At 46.1% G+C, this 27,989-nt stretch overlaps 1 protein-coding gene across 1 annotated transcript in view; it reads right to left on the bottom strand.

Moving 5' to 3' along the window:
- LOC142312307 (vomeronasal type-2 receptor 26-like) overlaps positions 1 to 16,763 on the bottom strand; it is a 108,121-nt gene extending 91,358 nt beyond the window's left edge. Inside the window, exons 1-5 of the mRNA XM_075351578.1 lie at positions 16,670 to 16,763; positions 14,178 to 14,269; positions 13,322 to 13,471; positions 9,565 to 9,779; positions 5,181 to 5,478 (exon numbers count right to left, since the gene is read on the bottom strand). Of these exons, the coding sequence (XP_075207693.1) occupies positions 5,181 to 5,478; positions 9,565 to 9,779; positions 13,322 to 13,471; positions 14,178 to 14,269; positions 16,670 to 16,763 (849 nt within the window). The remainder of the gene's footprint in view (positions 1 to 5,180; positions 5,479 to 9,564; positions 9,780 to 13,321; positions 13,472 to 14,177; positions 14,270 to 16,669) is intronic.
- Between the last annotated feature and the right edge of the window lie 11,226 nt (positions 16,764 to 27,989).

The following is a 27,989-nucleotide window of genomic DNA, read 5'->3' as shown; positions in this document are numbered from 1 at the left end:
CCCGGGACCTTCCAGAGGCTTATGGAATGCTGCCTAGGGCACCTCAACTTTGAAACCGTCCTGCTATACCTGGATGATGTCATCGTGTACTCCAAGACCTACGAGGACCACCTGAAACACCTGGCTGAAGTCTTTGAAGCACTATCCCGATATGGAATGAAGCTGAAACCATCCAAGTGCCATTTACTGAAGCCAAAGGTCCAGTACCTAGGTCACGTGGTCAGTGCAGAAGGAGTAGCACCGGACCCAGAGAAGGTCACAGTCATCCAGGAATGGCCCACACCTACTACCGTCCGGGAGGTACGTCAGTTCCTTGGCTTGGTAGGCTACTACAGAAGGTTCATCAAGGGCTACACGAAAATGGCAGCGCCTTTGCAAGAGCTCCTGGTAGGCCACCCAAAGAAGAGAGGAAAGATCTCCGGCCCGCCATTTCACTGGGGAGAAGCAGAAGAACACTCCTTCAGACAAATGAAAGGGGCCTTGACGGGTGAAGAGATCCTAGCCTACCCTGACTACGGTCTGCCATTCGTACTGTACACAGATGCCAGTAATGTGGGACTGGGAGCAGTGCTTTCACAGGTGCAGGGAGGCAAAGAGCGTGTGATTGCTTACGCCAGCAGGAAGCTCAGGCCTACTGAAAGAAACCCAGAGAATTATAGCTCATTCAAGCTAGAGTTCCTGGCCATGGTATGGGCTATCACAGAGCGGTTCAAGAACTACCTGGCAGCCACCAAATTCACTGTCTTCACGGACAACAACCCCCTGACCCACTTGGATACTGCTAAATTGGGTGCCATGGAGCAGCGTTGGGTAGCCCGACTGGCGAATTATGACTTTACTGTCAAGTATCGAGCTGGCCGCAAGAACGGCAATGCAGATGCTCTGTCCAGGATGCCTCACCTAGCAGACGAGGGTGAAGATGTAGATGATCTTGAAGAGATTGAGCTGCCAGCGTTCCATCGCCATGGAGCAAAACAGTGTCGGCAGTCGCGTGCCAACCGCCAAGAGGTGATCCTGAACCCACTACCTCACTACAACTGGAAGGAGACCCAGGAAAATGATCCAGCGGTAGGCTTGGTAAAGAAACTGATCAGCCAGCCTGGCGCCAGCCTTGACAAAGGAGCCCCACCTGAGGCACAGTACCTATGGAAGGAGAGGGGTCGATTATTCATCTATCAAGACAAACTTTACAGGAGCATCATTGACCCGAGGACGCATGAGAAGGTGTGGCAAGTGATTGTACCACAGAAGGATACGAGGATGGTGCTAGAAGCCTATCACAATGGTGCAGGCCACTTTGGTTGGAAGAAACTGGAGGCCCTACTTAAAGTAAGATTCTACTGGGTGGGCATGAGATCTGCCCTAGAGAAGTGGTGTCGAAACTGCGGGCCCTGCAATCTTAGAAGAAAAGACCAGCACAGCCAGAGAGCACCACTCCAGCCAATCCAAACTAAACGGCCCCTGGAGATCGTGGCCCTGGACCATGTAAAGTTGGCACCCAGCAGACAAGGCTACAACTACGCTCTCACTATGGTTGACCACTACTCCAGATTCCTGGTGGTAGTACCAGTCAAGGACTTGACAGGTCAAACTGCAGCCAAAGCTTTCCAGACACACTTCTGTCGACCACATGGCTATCCAGATCAAGTGCTCACTGACCAAGGACCGGCCTTTGAAGCTGAAGTGTTTAAGGAGTTTTGTAACCTATACGGCTGCCAGAAGATCCGTACTACGCCTTACCATCCCCAGACCAATGGCATGTGTGAGAAGATGAACCACATCATTCTCGACCTTCTGAAGACGCTCCCACTAGAAGAACGAAGTCAGTGGCCGGAAAAGCTGCCCGATCTAGTGGATATGTATAACAACATCCCTGTGAGTTCCACGAACTGCACACCGGCATACCTGATGAGGGCCAGACCAGGGAGATTGCCAGTAGATCTGGAAATGGGAGTTGAGACCCCTGAAGACCATCTACAAGGTGCTGATTGGGATTCCAACCGCCAAGCCCAATACAAGAAAGTACAAGAGTGTGTGGAGCGAAGCCTGACTCAGCAGCGTGAGAAACAAGAAAAGGCCTACAATCGAAAAGCACCTGCTGTTCCTTTGATGCCAGGAGATATAGTTCTCAAAAGAAAGAGAAGACGTCATAAACTTGACAATCACTGGGAAGAAGAACCCTATACTGTGTTACCATCGACGCTTAGCAATGAAAAGACATGCCTTATCAGCAAAGATGGAGGAAAAACAACAGCTGTCGTTTCTAGAGATCGCTTAAAGAAATGTCCTGAACAACTAAGAACCCCTGAAGAAATTCCCAACCCTTTGCCAGTTCAAGAACCAAAAGAAAAGATGATCCATACTGTACTTGGAGATTTTCCAGCAAGTTGGCCTCAATACAATGGAGCAGTAGTTATTCCAGTCATTACATTCCCTCAATCTGGAGAAGTAAGAGACCCAGAAGAACCTGTTCAGAACCTGGAAGAGCCAAATGTAGCTGAAGCAGAAGACCATGCACTGGCATCAATACCCAGTACACCCATTATTCACATTGAGACACATACATCGGGTGGGAGGACACAACCTCAGACAGATGACAGTATAGTACTGCGTAGATCAACCCGCAGCAACTTTGGTCAGCTCCCATTACGCTATAGAGAAAGTACAGTTTAGTTCAAAGTGACGGTATGAAATGTAATGTTTAACCTGTTATAGTTAAGTAACGTTTAAGCGAAATGTGCCCACAAGGACTATTGTGAGACCTCCTTAAAATGTTAGACCACTGGTTATGAACTGGCCTTAACCACAAACTTTGCATTGTAAAAAGTTGCCTTCTTGGTATCAACCACAGAGTCTGCCTGCTGAGGGGCATGGCTCTGCACCAACAAGGGGGCACGCCTGTTTATGGGGCCTGCCCTCCAACACTCGGAAGCGGGTACGCCTGTTTATGGGGCCTACCTTACACCACTCTCCTCAGGAGAGGAAGATTGGAGGAAAGGTCTGGGGAATGTGATGGCCCAGCCCTGGTCACCAAAAGGACCGGCGACCTACCTCCTGGAGGTTTTTGGGTGGGGTTCGGACATGTGGGTGGTTGGTGGTGGAATGGTACCTGGTATGTTTAAATGTAAATGATTGCCCCTGTGTGGGAAAAGTTTGTATTTACCTTTTTCTCTTGTCTTTGCAGCCCGAGGACGTGCTGATGATAACTAAGGGGGAATGTGGCGCCCCTGACCTGGTCAGGCACCACAGAGTATTGCACCCATGCGGGAGCAATGCTTCCAGGTAATCTCCAAAGGCCAGGATGAGGTGCACACACAAACATATAGTGATCAGGCCTCCCACATCACCAGAGGGGACCCTTGAGTAGCCCGAAGGAGTTAACTTTCAATTCCCAGCTGGGGGTGTGTTCAGGGGCTGGTTGCTAGGAAGCAGGGCAGAGAGAGGAAGAAGGAGGTCGAGAGAAGAGGGTTGAAGTGTGAGGAAGCAGGGCAGAGGAGCTCTAGAGTGTGAGACAGGTCCTGAGGAGTGCAGTAGCTGAAAGCGGGGGAGAAAGGAGTACCGTGGGTCGGCCTGAAAATCATCCAGAGAGACGGGTGGCTGAGTACGGAGATTCCGGTATCCGAGCACACAAGGGGAACTAGATCCCCAGTACAGGCAGCAGATCATCCAGAGCTGCTTAACCTACAGGTGGGGGGGGTACTTCATGCCCTCACCACGACTACACAGAGCTTGGGCCAAGCAGCAATCACCAGGCCCATAAGGGGACAGGGCCAGAAGCCATCCCACCAAGGCCACGCTGCCGGCAGACGAGCCAGAGAGAGGGGAGCAGGGTGGTAACAGCTTCCCTGGAGGGGTCCTACCACGCTTCAAGCAAAGGATCCTCCTAAAACAGAAAGAGTGCAAGGAAGGCGAGTGGACAGCTACCCTCAGAACGGCCTCCTGGAATTCCTGGTTCAACCTGGTTATCACAGTGTCGCCCGGGCATCTCACCGTGACCTCCAAACAGTGAGTAAACACGTTGAAAGACTTCTTGGACTGTGTTTGAGTCATTCTGCGACCTGTGGTCCCACACACATACACCGGGGCCTGGGGCTTGCCTCACTCTCAGGGGGCTAATATACTGACTGCACCCACCATCAGCCCCAGGCATCCCTTAATCTGCAGTGGCGGTCCCCGCTGACCGCAATACTGAGAGTGGCGTCACGACAATCCTAAAAGAAGGTTCCCTACCTGTGACCAGACTGTTCCATCCACGTGGAGTCCCTGAAGGTAACGCACAGACACATACTAGCGGGGCTTCACAACTTCACAAAAGTTGTTCGTTAGCAGCGATGTTGCTTAGTGTGACGGGGCCTTTACAGAAGATGTTTCACCTCTGTCATTGCCAACAATGGATATAGAACAAGTTATTGAGATAAACCTTTGTTATTGACCAAATACTTATTTTCCACCATCATTTGCAAAAAAAATCTTGCAAAATTGGATGCGGTGTTTTTCTGGATGTTTTCTCATTTTGTCTCTCATAGTTGTGGTCACCTATAATGTCAATTACCGGCCTCTCTCACCTTTAGAAGTGGGAGAACTTGCACAATTGGTGGCTGACTAAATACTGTTTTTCCCCATTACAATTAGGAAATACTAGCATCCAGAGTCTAGAGTAGATGTAAAACAAATTATTTTATTTCAAAGGTTTAAAAGGTCATTCCATGAAATTACAACCGCATGGTATATCAAACAGGTACGTGTTTTGGAGGATACCTCCATAGTCTAAGTGTCGCACACACACACGCACGCACGCACGCACGCACGCACGCACGCACGCACACACACACACACACACACACACACACACACACACACATACACATTTTGCCGGTGTTCTTCTCCACATTTCCCCTACTTGGTCACTGGACCTGAGAATTTCACAAGGCGAGAAAGCCATGGCAGAATTTTTACTTTTTCATTGACTAGATAGAGGAGTGAGGAACTCTTGGCTTCCTGCTCCACCTTTATATTCAATTGGGTAAGTATCCTTAGGATCCCAACCTCCAGGCACAGTTTCTTAAATTTGGCGCAACTCTGCCGGATCTGGGTTTGGAGGATTAGTAAACATGCAATACATACAGGAGCAGGGTGACAGGTTATTCAATATTCTTGGTAATACAAACAAGTGTAATTACCTGAGTATATCCGAAAATGCTCAGTAACTCTGCCATTGGGTTTGTGGTGTAAGGATGGAGATCTCCGATGTATCCGGCTAGTACTCCGTGTTTATTAAAGGAATAGTTGGGAAGTACAAATTTGCTCTGGATTCCAGTCATTATATGCAGAACGTCTCTAAAAAGTTTATTTATATCTCCACAGGAATCAAAGACGTGATATCCCAGAGTGATATTAGGAAGAAGAACTGGGCTCCGATTAATTTCAGCAATGGTAAAAATGAAAGCCATCAGCTGCTGATATTCTCTGATACTTACACTGTGGAGAAAGCAGATATATACCAACCAAAAAACACACGTGCTAGACAGACGCAATGCAGTCATCTATTATTGCAGTCTTGAGGAACCACAGGCTGATGTCATGATTTATGATGAGCAAGCACTACCATGCTCAGGAGCTTGGTATTCAATATGATTCGGTTGGGCAGGCTTGATTCGCATACCGAGTATAATGGAAGTCAATTGGAAACATGCATTTTCAGAGATCTTCCAGAAAAAGGCTTGAGTTTACAATTGACTTCCATTATTCCATGTTCATGCAACCAACCTGCTCTTTTCCAATACCAAGCACCCAAGCATCACAGTCTTCGCTCATCACTAGTTACCAGTACCGAGCACACGAGCATGGTAATGACCGCTCATCACTAGTTACCAGTACCGAGCACCTGAGCATGGTAGTGCCCGCTCATCACTAGTTACCAGTACCGAGCACCTGAGCATGGTAGTGCCCGCTCATCACTAGTTACCAGTACCGAGCACCTGAGCATGGTAGTGCCCGCTCATCACTAGTTACCAGTACCGAGCACCCGAGCATGGTAGTGCCCGCTCATCAGTACTTACAAGTACCAAGCACCGGAGCATGGTAGTGCCCGCTCATCACTAGTTACCAGTACTGAGCACCCGAGCATGGTAGTGCCCGCTCATCACTAGTTACCAGTACTGAGCACCTGAGCATGGTAGTGCCTGCTCATCACTAGTTACCAGTACTGAGCACCCGAGCATGGTAGTGCCCGCTCATCACTAGTTACCAGTACTGAGCACCCGAGCATGGTAGTGCCCGCTCATCACTAGTTACCAGTACTGAGCACCCGAGCATGGTAGTGCCCGCTCATCACTAGTTACCAGTACTGAGCACCTGAGCATGGTAATGACCGCTCATCACTAGTTACCAGTACTGAGCACCCGAGCATGGTAGTGCCCGCTCATCACTAGTTACCAGTACTGAGCACCCGAGCATGGTAGTGCCCGCTCATCACTAGTTACCAGTACTGAGCACCTGAGCATGGTAGTGCCCGCTCATCACTAGTTACCAGTACTGAGCACCCGAGCATGGTAGTGCCCGCTCATCACTAGTTACCAGTACTGAGCACCCGAGCATGGTAGTGCCCGCTCATCACTAGTTACCAGTACTGAGCACCCGAGCATGGTAGTGCCCGCTCATCACTAGTTACCAGTACTGAGCACCCGAGCATGGTAGTGCCCGCTCATCACTAGTTACGAGTACCGAGCATCCGAGCATGGTAGTGCCCGCTCATCACTAGTTACCAGTACTGAGCACCTGAGCATGGTAGTGCCCGCTCATCACTAGTTACCAGTACTGAGCACCTGAGCATGGTAGTGCCCGCTCATCACTAGTTACCAGTACTGAGCACCCGAGCATGGTAATGACCGCTCATCACTAGTTACGAGTACTGAGCACCCGAGCATGTTAGTGCCTACTCATAACTAGCTACCAGTACTGAGCACCCGAGCATGGTAGTGCCCGCTCATCACTAGTTACGAGTACTGAGCACCCGAGGATGGTAGTGCCCGCTCATCACTAGTTACGAGTACCGAGCATCCGAGCATGGTAGTGCCCGCTCATCACTAGTTACCAGTACTGAGCACCTGAGCATGGTAGTGCCCGCTCATCACTAGTTACCAGTACTGAGCACCTGAGCATGGTAGTGCCCGCTCATCACTAGTTACCAGTACTGAGCACACGAGCATGGTAATGACCGCTCATCACTAGTTACGAGTACTGAGCACCCGAGCATGGTAGTGCCCGCTCATCACTAGTTACGAGTACTGAGCACCCGAGCATGGTAGTGCCCACTCATCACTAGTTACCAGTACTGAGCAGCTGAGCATGGTAGTGCCTACTCATAACTAGCTACCAGTACTGAGCACCCGAGCATGGTAGTGCCCGCTCATCACTAGTTACGAGTACTGAGCACCCGAGCATGGTAGTGCCCGCTCATAACTAGCTACGAGTACTGAGCACCCGAGCATGGTAGTGCCCGCTCATCACTAGTTACGAGTACTGAGCACCCAAGCATGGTAGTGCCCACTCATCACTAGTTACCAGTACTGAGCACCCGAGCATGGTAGTGCCCGCTCATCACTAGTTACGAGTACTGAGCACCCGAGCATGGTAGTGCCCGCTCATAACTAGCTACGAGTACTGAGCACCCGAGCATGGTAGTGCCCGCTCATCACTAGTTACGAGTACTGAGCACCCAAGCATGGTAGTGCCCGCTCATAACTAGCTATGAGTACTGAGCACCCGAGCATGGTAGTGCCCGCTCATCACTAGTTACGAGTACTGAGCACCCGAGCATGGTAGTGCCCGCTCATAACTAGTTACCAGTACTGAGCACCCGAGCATGGTAGTGCTCACTCATCACTAGCTACCAGTACTGAGCACCCGAGCATGGTAGTGCTCACTCATCACTAGCTACCAGTACTGCGCACCCGAGCATAGTAGTGCCCGCTCATCACTATTTACGAGTACTGAGCACCCGAGCATGTTAGTGCCCGCTTATCACTAGTTACGAGTACTGAGCACACGAGCATGGCAGTGCTCACTCATCACTTTTTACTAGTACTGAGCACCCGAGCATGGTAGTGCTCACTTATCACTAGTTACGAGTACTGAGCACCCGAGCATGGTAGTGCTAACTTATCACTAGTTACGAGTACCAAGCACTGAAGCATGGTAGTGCTCACTCATCTGTAGATATGAGTACTGAGCACCCGAGCATGGTAGTGCTCACTTATCACTAGTTACGAGTACTGAGCACCTGAGCATGGTAGTGCTCACTTATCACTAGTTACGAGTACCGAGCACTGAAGCATGGTAGTGCTCACTCATCTGTAGATATGAGTACTGAGCACCCGAGCATGGTAGTGGTCGCTCATCAGTAGTTATGAGTACTGAGCACCCGAGCATGGTAGTGCCCGCTTATCAGTAGTTATGAGTATTGTGCACCTGAGCATGGTAGTGCCCGCTCATCACTGGTTACAAGTACAGAGCACCCAAGCATGGTAGTGCCCGCTCATCACTCATCATGATCCTTTAATTTATTCCCTATTTTTTCCCTATAGTAATCAAAATGGCATCATCTTGCTGAATCCGTACTAAGCAAATAAGCAAAAAATAAATAAATTTAATAACATTTTGAGGAATTCAATTTTTTTTTGTAAAATTCAAGACAAATGTCAGAGACTGACAGAATGATCTTGGATGTTTTCACTTCATGGTGACCCACCTGGCATTTCTGATGTACAACCAGTAAAAAAAACAAATTGGAGAAATATTGGAAACATATGCAAACTATCCGGAAAACTTTAACCAAGGTCGCATCTCTAGTGATTGTGTGCATAGTTATAGATAAAAATGAAACAGTGTGTGCATGGATCCTCAGATGGAGAAGAACCACAGATGCAGCTAGGACAGGTTCTTACTCTTTATAGTTGTCGTGAAATGACATAGAAGGGGGGCACAAATCGTGTCTTATGCTGTGGTACCAGAAAGAGTTTAATTAGGTACCCTAACCTGATGCAGTTGTGTTATAGACACAACCACTATAATCACGTGTTGAGGAAGGCTGCTGCAAAACCCAGGAAGATAGCGTTGGAGGAGATGGAAGAAAAGGGTTAATCCACACTGCCAGTAGAAGATCACTGAAGATCAATGGGGATTAAGACATCAGATTTTATTTTTCTATGCATTTCGGAGCTGTATAACCCCTTCCTCAGGAACAAAAATCAAAAATGTACATTGTTGATTTTTGTTCCTGTAGAAGAGGTTATACAGCCCCGAAATGTGCAGAACAATAATATCTGATGTCTTAATCCCCATTGATCTTTAGTGATCTTCTTCTGGCAGTGTGGATTAACCCTTTTCTTCCATCTCCTCCAACACTATAGTTGGCCAATATTGTGAACATTACTGGCAATATTATACTCCTAATAAACAGTCTTAAGAAAGCCCCATACACAGCACGTGGTCTAACAGCAGCTGTATGAGCGGAACAGAAGAAGAATGGGTTTGAGAACCATGCTGAAAGAACATATGACTTACAAAGTGCAAAATCTTTGAGGCTCCCTAATGACAATCCCTTCATAAGTAATCTGTGATACCATAGAATGTGCAGTGAATATCCCTCCAATGAAGACGTCTCCATCCTCATAATACTCGTACTCAAATAAGTGCTGATAGCTGTAAAGACCACATCTAGCATCTTCCTGAGCATTAGATTTACAGATCAGAGAGAAAAGAAGAAACCAGAGCTGAATCTGCACAAAATCACAATTCAGAAATCTGCAATAAGTCAGAGCCATTCTCAGATCTGCGTCCTCTCATCACTTACGTCAGCTCAGACTCTCAATAAGGCAGTGAATTCTCGGCTGTGATGAGGAGGTTTATATATCTTATGTCTCCTATTCATCGTCATAGAAAGCTATGTTACATTTTTACATTTACTGGAGAGAAATAGAGCGGTGACACTGGGGAGCATCTCACAAAGGATCGACTGGATTAGATCACTACATTCTCATTGACATGTTGGATTTTGTAAAAAACAAAACACCGTATAAACTACTCATGAAACGTTTGAGATATTTGGCTCTCAGGTGAAATGTCAGTATGATCAATAATGCCCTCTAACCTTTTCAGGTGACCGTAATGTGACCTTCTCTAAACCTTCTGGATGCTCATGTCCAACAGTTCAATGTTTCAGTTCTTTTTCCACAACTTCCTGTTCATAACAGGAGCTTCGTAGCAAAGTTCATAACAGATGTTTGATCCATGAATCACTCAATAAATTTCCAAAGTCACTTAGAATTGGTATTAAAGGGAAGCTGCCACCAGATTTTTGAGTTGTAAACTAAAGCTAGCACTTTAAGCAGTGCTGGTACTGCATTCTATAAAGGTGCATGTTATCCCCTGAATCACCCTGTACACCCCACAAATACCCTTCGAAAATCCCCCTTGCTGTATAATGATCCTTGGGTATGGTCTGATGGGCACCCTTTGGTTGTGGCTCTATTCCCTCCTCTCTGTGCTGATCGCTGTCCTCTGCTGATGATTGATGTGGATGATGCCTTCTGTGTCATCCACATACCTGCACTAAACCTTGTACCCACACAGAGAACGTGCCAGCTCAAAGCAGTTGCACCTTGCTCTGCCCTACAGTGGGCAGTGCTGAATACATAGGTGCACTTGTGTGAAGCAGCGAAGTCTCTGCGCAGGCGCGAGACTTAGCCTAGGTATGTTGATGATGCAGGAAATGTCATCCACATCGCCAGATAAAATCTCCCTCCTGCGGAAAGATTGCTCACCTATGTATTTGGCCCTGCCCACACTTGCCTGTGTGAGGTAGCAATGTCTCTGTGAGGGCACTAGATTTATCCCAGGTATGTGGATGACACAGGAGGCATCATCCACATCAATAATCAGCAGAGGACAGCGATCAGCGCAGAGAGGAGTGACAAGAGCCGCAACAAAGGATACCCTTTAGATCAAACTAAAGGATTACCATACAGCATGGGAGATTTTCAAAAGATGTTTGTGGTATGTACAGGGCAAGTCACGGGATAACATGCACCTTAATAGAATGCATCACAGGTGCTGCTTATGGTGCTAGTTTTAATCTATAACTCAAATAACTGGTGACAAGTTCCCTTTAAACAATCCACTTCAGGATGCTGTTCACATTTTGACATCATGACACCAAGACAACACCTAACAATTAATCAACAGTACTGAGCCATTGCGAGTCTTCAAGCAGGATGTCCTCAGATGGAACTGGCCACTGAGCTTAGAGTAACACAGAGTGTCATCAGCCGGTTGTACAGGGACACAAAGAGACTGGAAGAGTCACTGAAAGACAGAGAAGTGTACATCCTTCTGTCACATCCCACACTGAGGACCTCTTCATTATGAGCAATGCCCTTCAGAACCAGATGATCAATACCACATAATTCTAATTATCTCTCCAGGAATGGAGACAAACTCTAGCACAGCACCACCTATTGGAAGTAGCAATCCTAAAAGTCAAATGTGGATTTTTAACAATCCTTTGCATATGACCTAGGATATATAAGCCAGATCAGAATCTAAATTTGCAGACACGGTGTTTCGGGGTGCTTGCCCCTCATCAGTGCAAAGTATGGGGTGTCTGATCTGGCTCGCTTAGGATCGCTACTTCCAATAGGTGGCGCTGCATTAGAGTTTGTCTCCATTCCTGGAGAGATAATTTGAATATTCCCCAGAGGGGCGGGGCAGCTATAAGTCCCCTTACTTTACTGGCAGCCAGACTGGCTTGCAAAGTCTCCTTAAGGAGAATAGTGTTCCCCCGTGGTCCCCACATAATTCTAGGCACATTTAAGGGAGATGAGAGGTCCAAAGGTGTCATGTCAGACCATTATAAACCGTTAACATTAGCGTGGTCTGCGTGGTAGATTATCTACAAGGGTACCTGACCACCCTACCAGGCACTGGGAACATATACGCTTGACGAGGGACCAATGGGCCTCAGTCCTGATTACTGATGAAAGTTGATTCATATGTAGTAGAAATGATGACAACTAACTACGTTAGAGACATCAAGGAGAGTGCAGTCCATCAACCACTGTTGTTAAGAGATGAGCTTTTAGTGGTGGTTGTGTTACAGTGTGGGCAGGTGTATCTAGTCAATTTAGAACTGCCTCACACTATGTAAATGGTTCACTAACAAGCTGTGACATCTGCCTAAGACCACATACATGGGATGGCTATCACGAACAGACTAGAGGTTATCCACTCACTCAGCAGGATCCCAAGAACCCAACACCCTTTAACCCCTGGGATATGGAATTATAACAGGGTCCAGGAAGTTTCTGTCTTTGGAAGGCTGCAATCCAAAGAAGAGTGGTCATCAGGCAGGGTCAAAACCAGGAGGTCCAAAAATGGACAAAATTGGCATGCAAAAGAGTAGTCAGAAAATCAAGCTAAGGTCAAACCATAGAGGGCAGCGAAGTATAAACATGGCAGGCAGTTAAGTGGTCAGAGAACAGGCAGCATTCAAAACATGGGGATCAATAGTGTAAGAGCAGGGTGTGAACCAGAGATACAGCAGCAATACCACAAAACTATATCTGGTGGCAACGAGAAGTCTGGAGGAGGAATAAGAAGGATTTTGGGCTTTTCCATTGTCCTTGGCTGAACATGCCACCACAGTCATCCAGTGGTACTGAAGGTCCTAGTGAAACCCAGCTTAGTGGATGGTCAGAGCCTGCGCCCACCAGAGCCACTAGTACTGACTCTTCCCCTATCACCAGCACTGTCCACAGTGGGAATAGAATGGTGCCTGGTGATTAAAGCAGGAGTTGCAGGAGTGAAGTCTGGTGGAGACGTGACAGTACCCCTCTTCCACGAGGGGCCTCTGTTTGGAGGTCTTGCTTGGTGGGGAATCGGAGGTGAAATTGCTTGATAAGGCACTTAGCATGAACATTACTTGCAGGGATCCATGATTTCTCCTCTGGGCCATAACCACTCCAATGTTCAAGATATCGTACCACCCCTCTAACAATATGGAAATCAAAAATTCTTTGTACTTCATACTCCAAGTTACCCTTAACTAAAACAGGAGGAGCAGGACCATGACTGGGTGAAAGGAAGAACAGTATAATATGAGGAGGGACTTGTGGAACACACTAGAGATCTTAAAGTATGGGGGAAGTTTCAGGCAGAAAGCTGCGTGATTAATGACTTCGACTATCTCATAAGGTCCAAAATATCTGGATTTCAGCTTAGTAGAAGGAACCTTGAGTTTAATATGCCGTGTAGACAACCATACCTTTTTCCCAACTCCAAGGCTTGGGTCCTTGGAACATCTCTTATTAGCACCTGAGGTTTGTCCATCCTGTGCCCTCTTCAAGTTCTCTTTAACCAAAGACCAGATAGCTTTCAATTTTTTCCACTGATTTTTCAACCTCAGGAGTATCCACTGCAGTGGGAGAAAAAGAATCAACAAAGAAACGTGGATGCAACCCAAAATTACAGAAAAAAAGAGAAGTCTAAATGGATTCTTGATACTGGTAATTTATGGCAAACTCAGCTATCAGTAGATATTATACCCAGTCAGACGGATGGTCTCACACGTAACACAACATTGTTCTAGTGTTTGATAAGAACGTTCAGTCCAATTGTTGGTCTCTGGGTGGTAGGCAGACAAAAAAGCTAACTCTGTATTGATGTTTTTTCAAAAAGCCCTCTAGAATTTTGAGAAAAAATGTGTTCCCCAGTCAGACGCTATATTTTCCAGAGACCCATGTAACCGTACAATATGCCTAAAGAACAACCTGCTTAGAGTTTCAGAATTAGGTAATCCGGACAGACGAACAAAATAACACTGTTTGCTGAATCTATCCACTACTACCCAGATACAAGTCTTCCCTTCCGAGGGTGGGAAAGCAGTGATGAAGTCCATGGAGACATGAATCCAAGGACTTCCTGGAGAAGATAGGGACTGGAGAAATACAGTGGGATGGGTACGGGGTGCCTCAGCTCGGGCACCAGTTTCACAAGACAGTATATATTCTTTAAAAATCCTTAGCTATGGTTGGCAACCAAAAATTCCTGCTTACCAGTCAGAGAGTATAGCCTATACTAGGGTGACCTAAAAGGACAGAATTGTGGGAATTCTGATGTACATGTAGGCAAAGTGTGGGGGGCGACAAATAGTTCTCAGTTAGGAGTCGTTTCTTAGCCTTGGGTAGCATTGGTAGCATCTCTTCTACCAAATCTAAGGAAACAGATGATACAAGGATGCCTTTAGCTAAAATAAGGAAAGGTTCCGAGTCATCAGACTGAGAGGGACAGAAGCTAAGGGAAAGTGCAACAGCTCTTGACTTCTTGATACCAGGCTGGAACATTACCACAAAATCAAATCTGAAGAAGAACAACGCCCACCTAGCTTGCCTAGGATTGAGTGAGATTCTTGTGGTCTGTCATAACTGTAACCTTATGTTTGGTGCCTTCAAGGAAGTGGTGCCATTCCTCAAAGGCCCTTTTAATTGCCAACAGTTCACGTTTGCCAATGTCATAGTTTATCTCAGAGGGAGAAAACTTACCGCTTACGGTACAATAAATGTGCGCTTAAGGTCAGGTTAAACCAGTCTAGCAAAAATTGCTACAAGAATTAGACTCTACACCATTTTATTTTTCAAAATATTTTTTGTCTCTTTATTTTTGAATATTATAAGAAATCAGAACACATTACATAGGGATGAGCGAGTATACTTGTTACTACTCGGTACTCACCAAGTAGTATGGTATTCGGGCTACTCATTACTCCACGAGTATCCTTTAAATTACTCTTTAGGAGTAGCGAGTCCAATGGAAGTCAATGGTAAATGTGAGTAATTTTCTGCTGGACCCTACAAAGCGGTCTGGGGGCTGAATAAAAGGCTGAAATAGATGAGTGATTGTTTAAAACAATCATACATCTATTTCAGCCTTTTACTCAGCCACCAGACTGCTTTGTAGGATCCAGCAGACAATTAATCAGCTCAGGCATGCTCCACGCCCAGGTCCTTGCTCCCTTGTGCTGCGCTCCTCGCTTCTTCGCTCCCTGGTGCTGCGCTCCCTGCTGCCTGGTCCTTCACTTCCTGGTGCTGCACTCTCACTGTCCAGTGCTTCGCTCCCTGGTGCTGTGCTCCCCGCTGTCCGGTCCTTCGCTCCCTGGTGCTACGCTCCCCGCTTCCTGGTGTTGCACTCCTTGCCTGGTCCTAACTTAGGATCTGGCGGGGAGGCAGTGGGGCAGCGAAGCAACGGTCGGTCTCCCATCTCACCCCCTCTCTCATACTCACTGATCACCTGCACAGTGCTGCACGGCTGTCACACTGCTCCAGTGGTTTCTCCTCTTTTGAAAATGCTGGCCACTCATTATTCAATCTCGTATTCACTGCTTCCCCCGCCCACTGGCGTCTATGATTGGTTGCCTTCAGATGCGTCCCCACACTGAGCGACAGCTGTAAAGTGCAACCAATATCTGGCATTTATCCCGGCTCATCCCAATTGCCCTGATGCGGTTGCAATTTGGGTAATAAGGGGTTAATGACAGGGGCTAATTGACACCTGTCAGTCGGTACTCACCAAGTAGTACGGTATTCGGGCTACTCATTACTCCACCAGTATCCTTTAAATTACTCTTTAGGAGTAGCGAGTCCAATGGAGGTCAATGGTAAATGTGAGTAATTTTCTGCTGGACCCTACAAAGCGGTCTGGGGGCTGAATAAAAGGCTGAAATAGATGAGTGATTGTTTAAAACAATCATACATCTATTTCAGCCTTTTACTCAGCCACCAGACTGCTTTGTAGGATCCAGCAGACAATAAATCAGCTCAGGCATGCTCCCCGCCCAGGTCCTTGCTCCCTTGTGCTGCGCTCCCCGCTTCTTCGCTCCCTGGTGCTGCGCTCCCCGCTGCCTGGTCCTTCACTTCCTGGTGCTGCACTCTCACTGTCCAGTGCTTCGCTCCCTGGTGCTGTGCTCCCCGCTGTCCGGTCCTTCGCTCCCTGGTGTTACGCTCCCCGCTTCCTAGTGTTGCGCTCCCTGCCTGGTCCTAACTTAGGATCTGGCGGGGAGGCAGCTGGGCAGCGAAGCAACGGTCGGTCTCTCCATCTCACCCCCTCTCTCATACTCACTGATCACCTGCACAGTGCTGCACGGCTGTCACACTGCTCCAGTGGTTTCTCCTCTTTTGAAAATGCTGGCCACTCATTATTCAATCTCGTATTCACTGCTTCCCCCGCCCACTGGCATCTATGATTGGTTGCCTTCAGATGCGTCCCCACACTGAGCGACAGCTGTAAAGTGCAACCAATATCTGGCATTTATCCCGGCTCATCCCAATTGCCCTGATGCGGTGGCAATTTGGGTAATAAGGGGTTAATGACAGGGGCTAATTGACACCTGTCATTAGGCCCTGGATTGATAATATTTAGGTTTCGATGAGACTTCCATATTGACAATCCTGTAATTGAATACTTAATAAAACACACCCACAGAGATAAAAATTTGTTATTTAAAAATAAATACACAGACACCCTCTTTAACCCATTTGTTATCAACAAACATATCCAGCTCCGACTTAAATCCACAACCGAGGTTAAATGCCGGCTCTGCTGTATCTAGTCCTCATACTAAGCGTTGACATGAAGCTGCCGCTTAGAGAACCAACACAGAATGACAGCTTTGACATCATCACTCCGATAACAGCGGGCTTCAGAGCTGTCATTCCGTGCTGGTTCTCTAAGCGGCAGCTTCATGTCACCACTCAGTATGAGGACTGGATACAGCAGAGCTGGCGTTTGACCTCGGTTGTGGATTTACGTCAGAGCTGGGTATGTTTGAGATTAATAAATGGGTTAAAGAGGGTGTCTGTGTGTTTATTTTTAAATAAAGGATTTTTATCTCTGTGTGTGTTTTCTTAGCTATTTAATTACAGGATTGGCAATATGGAGGTCTCATCGAAACCTAAATATTACCAATCCAGGGCTTAATGACAGGTGTCATTTATCACCTGTCATTAACCCCTTATTATAAGTAGTTGAATATGAGGTCCCACGCAGTCATCAGTTCAGCTCTATGTTAGCGACGGTAGCGAGGGTTAATCCTCTCTCTACCGCCGCTAACAACAGAATGACTGGACACCTGTCATTAACCCCTTCAATTACCCTGATTGCCACCACACCAGGGCAATCGGGATGACCAGGGATAAATGCCAGATATTGCACATCTAATGGATGCACTAAATCTGGGGCGGCTGCCGGTTGCTATTCTTACCCTGGGGGGGCAATAACTATGTGCCCCCCCGGGGGAGAATACCTATCCCCATCTGTCTGTTTTATCTTGGCTGACTATCAAATTTGGGGGGACACTAACTCATTTTTTTAATTATTTATTTACTTATTGTACTCTATGATATAGACCCACCCACCGGCGGCTGTGATTGGTTGCACTTTACAGCTGTCACTCAGCATGGGGGCGCATCTGAATTCAACCAATCATAGGCGGTAGTGGGCGGGGGAAGCAGTGGGTACGAGATGGAATAATAAGCGGCCGGCATTTTCAAAAGAGGAGAAACCGCCGGAGCAGTGTGATAGCTGGGTAGTGCCGTGCAGGTGATCAGTGAGTATGAGAGAAGGGATGGGAGGGAGAGACCGACAGAGAGCAAGACCGACAGAAAGAAAGACTGACCAACAGACAGACAAAGAGAAAGACTGACAGACAGAAAGAGATTGAAAGATAGACTTCATCGACGGCTTTCCCGTCCGATACTTCCCTTCCCGCTTCCTTGCTCCCCCGCCTGGTGCTTCCCTCCCTGCTGCCCGGTGCTTCACTCTCTCGCCACCTCCCTGCCCAATCCTAAGTTTGGACCGGGTGGGGAGCGCAGCACCAGGGAGCGAAACACCTGGGCAGTGAGCGTGCATCAGCTGATTGTTTAAAAAAGCCGGCGGCTTATTCCTGCCCGGCTTTTAAACAGTCATGTATCCATTTCAGCCTTTTACTAAGCCCACAGACCACTTTGTAAGGTCCAGCAGAAAATTACTCACATTTCCCATTGTGTCACGCTTCCCGGTCCCCGGGCCCCGCTCTCCGATCCCCGTGCCCCGCACTCCGGTCCCCGTGGCCCGCTCCCCAGTTCCCGCCGGCATCCCCTGCTCACCACCCCGGTCCCGGTCCCGTCCTCCTCGCCTGCACCCTCCTTGTGTCTTGCTCCCCGCTCCCGGCGCTCCTCTGCGACATGGGACACACAGCCGGGCGCTCCTGCTTCCTCCTCACCGCTTCCTGGACTGGCTTCTGGCACACGGGCCTCGCGCATGCGCATTAGGGCGCGCGCGTGGTCATTGACCCTCTCTTAAAGGGCCAGCACCCAGGTACAGGGTATATTAGGTTTCTCTTTCCTGGTGGGCGGGGCCTGTTCTATGTGTTTAGCAAGCTAGTGTTCAGGTCCCCGTATTGCTTTACCCTGTGCCTTGCCCTGTATTAACCCTGTCTGTCTCGCAGAGCCTGTCCTGCCACGCCAGCCGCTCCGAACCAAGTCCATCCCTGGACCCTGACGGTGACTTCGGCGGATGTTCCACCACCTCTGCAGCTCCACCAGTCTCCAGTCCCTGGGTCCGTTCGGTGACCCGCCCCATCGCTCAGCAGGTTCCGGATTCCGCCTGACCCTACAACCCGGCCTCGGACCCTGAGCCTCGTCACCCGGACTACCGTCCAGAACTCCGTGGGTTCAGCAACCTCCACCTTTCCTGCTCCTCTACGGACTGTCTGGCTACCAATAGTGCTTCGGCTGCCGTGCATCAGGACCCTCTGGCGGGGTGACCGGCCTGGCTGCCTCCTCAGGGGAAATCGGTGTACGGTCCAGTGCTTCCACCATCCGGACGTAACACATTGGTTTGCATTGGACTCATTAATCGTAACGAGTACCCGAGTGTTAGGACCTACTTGTTACGAAAATAGTGAGTCTGAGTATTTCACTACTCGCTCATCCCTGGGACAAGAAAAAAAGCAAATCCATGTTAAAACATGTGACTAATTATTTCAAACATTGGGTATACACAGTGGGTCAATGAAAATAATAATGATCCTATGATATACATTAGTTGTAACAAATATTTAATTATATTGCTGAGGTTATTTTGTGAAATTATTATAAAAAGGTTTCTGTGCCTGAAAGTTAGGATTACTGTAATTGACGCATCCTGTTACTGCAACTGAACATTAGAGGGCATGAGTATTCCAAAGTTGCTTATAAATACATTTAATTTTTCTTATTTGATGGGACATACTTTTCACGTGTCCATGTTTCAATTACTACTAATAAAGTGCATCTGCAATTTGAATAAGATGGTAAAAATTAAAATGCACAGTAGATGATAGTATCTTTACAAGGTGCATATGTAATTGGATATAACGGTACAAATAATAAATATATATATAATATACAGTTAGGTCCAGAAATATTTGGACAGTGACACAAGTTTTGTTATTTTAGCTGTTTACAAAAACATGTTCAGAAATACAATTATATGTATAATATGGGCTGAAAGTGCACACTCCCAGCTGCAATATGAGAGTTTTCACATCCAAATCGGAGAAAGGGTTTAGGAATCATAGCTCTGTAATGCATAGCCTCCTCTTTTTCAAGGGACCAAAAGTAATTGGACAAGGGACTCTAAGGGCTGCAATTAACTCTGAAGGTGTCTCCCTCGTTAACCTGTAATCAATGAAGTAGTTAAAAGGTCTGGGGTTGATTACAGGTGTGTGGTTTTGCATTTGGAAGCTGTTGCTTTGACCAGACAACATGCGGTCTAAGGAACTCTCAATTGAGGTGAAGCAGAACATCCTGAGGCTGAAAAAAAAGAAAAAATCCATCAGAGAGATAGCAGACATGCTTGGAGTAGCAAAATCAACAGTCAGGTACATTCTGAGAAAAAAGGAATTGACTGGTGAGCTTGGGAACTCAAAAAGGCCTGGGCGTCCACGGATGACAACAGTGGTGGATGATTGCCGCATACTTTCTTTGGTGAAGAAGAACCCGTTCACAACATTAACTGAAGTCCAGAACACTCTCAGTGAAGTAGGTGTATCTGTCTCTAAGTCAACAGTAAAGAGAAGACTCCATGAAAGTAAATACAAAGGGTTCACATCTAGATGCAAACCATTCATCAATTCCAAAAATAGACAGGCCAGAGTTAAATTTGCTGAAAAACACCTCATGAAGCCAGCTCAGTTCTGGAAAAGTACTCTATGGACAGATGAGACAAAGATCAACCTGTACCAGAATAATGGGAAGAAAAAAGTTTGGAGAAGAAAGGGAATGGCACATGATCCAAGGCACACCACATCCTCTGTAAAACATGGTGGAGGCAACGTGATGGCATGGGCATGCATGGCTTTCAATGGCACTGGGTCGCTTGTGTTTATTGATGACATAACAGCAGACAAGAGTAGCCGGATGAATTCTGAAGTGTACAGGGATATACTTTCAGCCCAGATTCAGCCAAATGCCGCAAAGTTGATCGGACGGTGCTTCATAGTACAGATGGACAATGACCCCAAGCATACAGCCAAAGCTACCCAGGAGTTCATGAGTGCAAAAAAGTGGAACATTCTGCAATGGCCAAGTCAATCACAAGATCTTAACCCAATTGAGCATGCATTTCACTTGCTCAAATCCAGACTTAAGACGGAAAGACCCACAAACAAGCAAGACCTGAAGGCTGCGGCTGTAAAGGCCTGGCAAAGCATTAAGAAGGAGGAAACCCAGCGTTTGGTGATGTCCATGGGTTCCAGACTTAAGGCAGTGATTGCCTCCAAAGGATTCGCAACAAAATATTGAAAATAAAAATATTTTGTTTGGGTTTGGTTTATTTGTCCAATTACTTTTGACCTCCTAAAATGTGGAGTGTTTGTAAAGAAATGTGACAATTCCTACAATTTCTATCAGATATTTTTGTTCAAACCTTCAAATTAAACGTTACAATCTGCACTTGAATTCTGTTGTAGAGGTTTCATTTCAAATCCAATGTGGTGGCATGCAGAGCCCAACTCGCCAAAATTGTGTCACTGTCCAAAGATTTCTGGACCTAACTGTATATAAGTAGAAAGAGAAATTTCCAGCGCCAGGAATAGATTAAAAAATCCTTTTTTATTGAAAATAAGGTATTAAAAATCCAGCAGATACCATATTAGATGTCAGAAGGTTGGCAGAACAACGCGTTTCGACGCTTCAGGTCTTAGTCATGTTCTGACTTAATGTATAACAAACTCCCTTATATCGGATCCCTAGTCCACTAATTGTTTATACACAATATGCACAAAAAAATGACAAAAAACATTAAAATAATTATTTATGGACCGGATTCCCTTAATATTTTTAGTATACCTACAAATTTGATATATAGTGATCCAACAAGACATTTACCATATGATAGTATAAATATATTTGTATATCTCAATGAGTATGAAATCCTTGACAGGATAGATATCCGACATATAACTTTCCACATATATATAATATATACTAGCCTTGCCATGATGTACCAAATTCAATAGGAAAATTTGTTATATACCAATCTAACATTCAGGAATGTAACAACAGGAATGTTAGATTGGTATATAACAAATTTTCCTATTGAATTTGGTACATCATGGCAACGCTAGTATATATTATATATATGTGGAAAGTTATATGTCGGATATCTATCCTGTCAAGGATTTCATACTCATTGAGATATAGGCTGTGTGCACACGTTGCGTTTTTTACCGCGGAAATGCTGCGTTTTGAACCGCAGCGTTTCAGTGGCAAATTGCATGCGTTCAGCTTTCCCAGCAAAGTGTATGGGAAAGCTGAAAAATCAGTGCACATGCTGCGTTTCTTTCCGCAGCGTTTTGGATGCCAAAAATCGGTGCGGAAAGAAAAGCAGCATGTCACTTCTTTTGTGCGTTGTGGCTGCGTTCTCTCCCCCATTGAAATCAATGATGTGGGGTCAGAACGCAGCTACACCGCATGGACCTGCTTTTTTGTTGCGGTCCGCGGGCTTTGTCGGCACGCCAGAACGCAGGCATTTACCTGGAAGTGAGGTCAAGAGGCTTCCTGTTGACCTCACTTCCTGGCAAAGCCCCCGGTGTCGCCAAAGTGCCCGCCCCGACCCCCGAGTCCCCGACCCCCCTCCCGAAAATCCAACATGGCCGCGCGCACAGTAGCGCACCGGCCGCCCTGCTCCTATGTTATCTGTCGCATGTGCCTTGTGCCATGCGACAGAAAAATGCACCCAGGCCCTGCCCGTTCACCCCTATTCCCCCCGGTGTCATACATACCTGTCCGGTCGCAGCGCTGATCCCCCGCGGCCCCCTCCTCCTTCACAGTGCACGCTGGCCGGTCACATGTGCAGAGCAGCTGACAGCCAGCACTGTGTTCAGAGAGCTGTGCTGGCTGCTCGGCACTCTGCAGCTGTGACCCGGGAGAGTGGGTGCAGATTTTTGCACCCACTCTCCTCAAATGGAGGGTCTGCACTCCTAGAAAATGGGGGATACGTTCCCTGAACGTGCCCCCATATTCTAGAAGGTCCAGAGGCGACGTGGGACATCCATATGGATTTCTGCGGACCCATTTTTTTTTATTAAATTGGAGAACAAGGGAATGATTTGGGGAGTGTTTTTTCTAATAAAAAATTTTTTGTTGTCTTTTTTTGCTTTTGTTTACTGTCAATTAGTTATGTCGGGTGTCTGATAGACGCCGTGACATCACTAATTGCTGGGCTTGATGCCAGGTGACATTACACATCTGGTATCAACCCCATTTATTACCCCGTTAGCCAACGCACCAGGGCGCGGGATGAGTTGGGGCGAAGCGCCAGGATTGGCGCATCTAATGGATGCGCCACTTCTGGGGCGGCTGCGGCCTGCTATTTTTAGGCTGGGAAGAGTCCAATAACCATGGCTCTTCCCACCCTGAGAATATCAGACCCCAGCTGTCAGCTTCACCTTGGCTGTGATCTAATTTGGGGGGACCCCACGTTATTTTTTTTTTTATTCTTTATTTATAAATAAAAAAAAAAAGCCTGGGGAGCCCTCCAAATTGATCACCAGCCAAGATGAAGCGGCCAGCTGTGGTTTGCAGGCTACAGCTGTCTGCTTTACCCTGACTGGCTATCAAAAATAGGGGGGACCCCACGCCATTTTTTTCATTTTTTTATTTTTTTTTTATTGGATAAATACTAAGCTAGGCACCCTTTAGTGTCACATGAAAGGTACTAAAGGTGCCAGCTTAGAATATGCAGGCGGGGGTGGGACGTTCTATATATTTGACATCCCTTCATCCATTGACGCTTTTTAGGCTGTGTGTCCACAATCAGGGTTTGCAGCGTTATGGGCGCTGAGTGTTTTCCCTGCGTCCATAACGCTGAGTTGTGCAGTAGAAGCACAGTGGAAGGATTTTTGGAGATCCCATGCCCACTGTGCTTCTTTTCTCCGCAGCATAAACTGACCGGTAGCGTGGCTTCCCGAGCCTCAGCATGTCAATTTATGCTGCGGAGACGAGAGTGTTCTCTGCAGGTAGCATAGAGCTCCACAGCAGCCTGAACCCAAATCGTGGGCATGGGCAGCTGCAGGAAGGCTAGTACTGTGTACTATACGCCATGTCGCTGGATCATGGCCACATAGCCTTAGGCCCCTTTCACACGTCAGTGATTCTGGTACGTTTGTGCTTTTTTTTAAACGTACCAGAATCACTGACATACGCAGACCCATTGTAATGAATGGGTCTGCTCACACGTCAGTGATTTTTCACTGCACGTGTCTCCATGCGGCGTACCCGCGTGTGCGTGATTGCCGCACGGAGACATGTCCATTTTTTTCTGGCATCACTGATGTTCCACGGACCATGCAGTGGTGTGATCCGTGAAACACGTGCCAGAAAAAAACGTGCTTTTAAAATAAAAATTATTTTAACTCACCCGGCGTCCAGCGATGTCCTCTGCAGCCCGTGCAGCTTGCTGCTTTTGAGCCGGCTCATTATTGTCGCGCATATTCATGATGCACGACACAGCCGACCCGGAAGCAGCTGCTGCGGTGGTCAGCGCCGGCCGGATGCTGCACCGCGGGAGCGATCAGCACCATGGAGAGCGGGAGCGGGTGCAGGTGAGTTAATCTCTAAGTGCAATCACGGGCCACGGAGAACGGAGCCCGGATTGCACTTAGACAACCCATGTGTGTCGTGATTCACGGCACACGGAGGGACATGTGCGTGTTTTACACGCCAGTGAAAAACGTCAGTGTTTTTCACTGACGTGTGAAACGGGCCTAAAAGTGAGAATATTGTTGCTACAGCAACATTTTGGGTGAAGTAGCTGTGGATTCAAAATGCTTAATATATTCCTGAATAAAATCCTTGATGGGTGCAGATTCCAAATTGGGGTCACTTGTGGGGGTTTTCTGACGTATAGGTACCTAAGGGGCTTGGTGCGCGAAGTTTATTTCAACTTTTCCAAAATTCAAATGGTGCTCCTTCCATTCCAAGCCCTCCCATTTATCCAAACAGAATGTGGAGAAGGAAATGACATCACAGGTTTTTTTTTCCAAAGGTCTGTGTTCAACCAACTTTATTAACACTGACACGTCTTAAAAAACGCACCTAAAAAAACGCATGAAAAACGCATGAAAAACGCATGAAAAACGCATGCGTTTTCGATGCGTTGTTTCTCAAAAAGCATTGTTTACAATTCTCCCCTCTGCCAGAGGGTGCGTTTTTTTCCGCGCGGAAAAAAAAGCAACGTGTGCACATACCCATACAAATATATTTATACTATCATATGGTAAATGTCTTGTTGGATCACTATATATCAAATTTGTAGGTATACTAAAAATATTAAGGGAATCCGGTCCATAAATAATTATTTTAATGTTTTTTGTCATTTTTTTGTGCATATTGTGTATATATGTTTCTTGTATATATTTTTTGTATTTGTGTATATTTGTATAGGTATACTATATCATATTTATCCATTGCCATTGTATACCTCCACTTTTTTGGATCCCTCGTAATCACTACTTGAGGAGTTGCCTCTAGTGAAACCACACATATGGAATCAATTAGTGGACTAGGGATCCGATATAAGGGAGTTTGTTATACATTAAGTCAGAACATGACTAAGACCTGAAGCGTCGAAACGCGTTGTTCTGCCAACCTTCTAACATCTAATATGGTATCTGCTGGATTTTTAATACCTTATTTTCAATAAAAAAGGATTTTTTAATCTATTCCTGGCGCTGGAAATTTCTCTTTCTACTTCTAATTGGATGGTTACCGAGCCTCACTCCGTGCGCAGGATCCCTGATTGCAACCAGCAGGTCAGTCCTTGGTGAGCTGGACTTTTTCCCATTTTCTTGGATATCTATATCGGCTGTGTCCCTTGCTCCTGACGGACTCTTTTGACATTACATAATTTATACTTTATTATGTCGGAATCTGGACCGGATTTTCCTATGGATAAAGAGGATTATTCCAACAGACTTTCTAAAGTGGCACAAATTTTTAACGCACCTGAAACCACATCTACCTCTGAACAGGACTCACTAGAGGGCTATATGTTGGATCTTGAAAGAAACATGGTTAAAGAACTCAAGACTTGGTGGGACTCAACCTCTTTAAAGAATTACATCGATAAAGGTATGATTCCTAGAGGTTTACGTATAAGAAAATTCCCTACCAGTCAATATAATTCTGAGTTCACCAGTAATTGGAACACTATATTAAGTGACTGTTCTGTTAAATTAATGAATCTGAACTTTGATTGCACAGATTCTGCAGGTGACATGTCTCTCCCCTCTACATCAGATGGGGCAACAGATCTCTCTAATTCCTCATTTGATTCTACTGGCATAATCACTCGTTCCAAACAAAATAAAACAAGAAATCCTACACAACCTTTTTTAAAAAACAAGTCAAAAAACGGACAAGACGAGCGGGGAGGAAACATCAGAAACAACGCTCCTCTATATCGCTATCAACATCAGAAACACTAAATATTCCTGTTTGGAACTTATCTAGTTACATCTTGTCAGAACAACAGATTTCTTTACTTAGTAGAGGATTGGCATTTGCTCCTAACACCAATTTTGACATTTTCCAGACTATTTTGGATTTGAACAGATTTGCTCGCAATATCACATTAAAATGTCATTTTTTTGATGCTAACAAACCCATTCCTCCACAGGATACTAATTATAATGTTGTTACTGATAATAGCACTGATGTCCCCTTACTGTCATTTTCAGAACAAAAAAGTTTAATGACTTTACGGCTTCTCTCTGCTGAGACCGACATAATGTCAGATAAAACTGTTGCCAACATACAGCCTTTACTTTCAAATCATGATTATTACCCCCTTCAATCTCGACCCCAAATCCTTGACTTATTCCAAGAACTTATTGTCAAGGATCTTATTGAGTTGAGTGAGACAATGGCGCCCCCTAGAGATAATCTGAGCCATCGGGAAAGATTAGCCCTTAAAGAATTAGGGACGAATTCAGATATTATAATAAGGGAGGCAGATAAAGGGGGCGCCATTGTCTTATTAAACTCAGGTCTGTACAAAAAATTGGTATTACAGGATCTGCAGGATCCAGATACATACATTGAATTGAATGGTGATCTAACTAGACATTATAATAACCTATTGTTAAAAAATTTGGAGGAAGGTTATTGTACTGGTGCTATTAATGACAAAACAAAGGATTTTTTATTCAATAAAAATCCTGTTGTTCCAATTTACCATTGTCTCCCAAAGATCCATAAAAACCTTTTTCCCCCTCCATTACGACCAATTGTCTCGGGTATTGGATCTTTGGGTGAAAATCTGGGTGGTTGGATAGACCAATTTCTTCAACCCTTGATACCTGAATTACCGGGTTACATTAGGGACACTAAAGAAGTCGTTAGAGCATTGGATGGATATGAGTGGAAAAAACATTTTTTATGGCTATCATGTGATGTGATATCACTTTATCCATCCATACCTCATAACATTGCATTACGATGTCTATCTCAACATATGGATAGATTCAGTGATTATGATATTTGTCTCAAGGACTTCATAGTTTCCTCAATTGATTTTCTTTTGAATCATAATTATTTTTCGTTTGATAGAAAGTTCTATCTACAGTGTAGAGGAGTTAGCATGGGGGCCCGCTTCTCCCCCTCGCTTGCAAATATTGTGATGGCGAGATGGGAGGAGGATTTTTTATATGCCGAACAGAATAGGTTCTCCGGATATCTGCAATGGTATGGCAGATATCTGGATGATCTGCTTATGATCTGGTCGGGCCCTACTGATACCATACAAGACTTTCTTACCTACATTAATGACAATGATTTTAATTTGAAATTTACATTTTCCTTTCATGAGACAACTATGAACTTCTTGGACATTACATTATGTACTGAGAATACGAATAGAGTTATTATCAAACCATACCGTAAATCTACTGCTACTAATTCTATCCTTACAGCAGACTCATGTCATCACTAGAGTTGAGCGCGGTTCGAGGTTCGAGGTTCTCCAGTTCTAGGCTTCAGTGATTGTGGGGGCTGTTCGAGATCGAACTAGAACTCAAGCTTTTTGCAAAAGCTCGATAGTTCTAGAAACGTTCGAGAACGGTTCTAGCAGCAAAAAGCAGGGCTTTTTACAGCTACAATGTGCAGGAGCCATCGCTGGCAGCCTGCCAGAAGCTGTTAACCAAGATAAACATCGGGTATCCAACCAAATCGCTTTGGTTAGTAACCCGATGTTTATCCTAGTTACGTGCAGGAAGCCCACACTTCCCTGCTCAGCTCGCTCCGCCCCCTCCTGCCCGCGGCATGTACACATACACACCCACACACACACACACACACACACACACACATGGTCCCGCTCGGCTTACCTGCGGTGATGAAGTCCCGCCATCCCGACCT

This window comes from Anomaloglossus baeobatrachus, chromosome 1 (genome assembly GCF_048569485.1).
Source record: "Anomaloglossus baeobatrachus isolate aAnoBae1 chromosome 1, aAnoBae1.hap1, whole genome shotgun sequence".
Classification (NCBI taxonomy): domain Eukaryota; kingdom Metazoa; phylum Chordata; class Amphibia; order Anura; family Aromobatidae; genus Anomaloglossus; species Anomaloglossus baeobatrachus.
The sequence above is the reverse complement of the archived record's forward strand: the minus strand, read 5'-3'. Positions and strand labels throughout refer to the sequence as shown.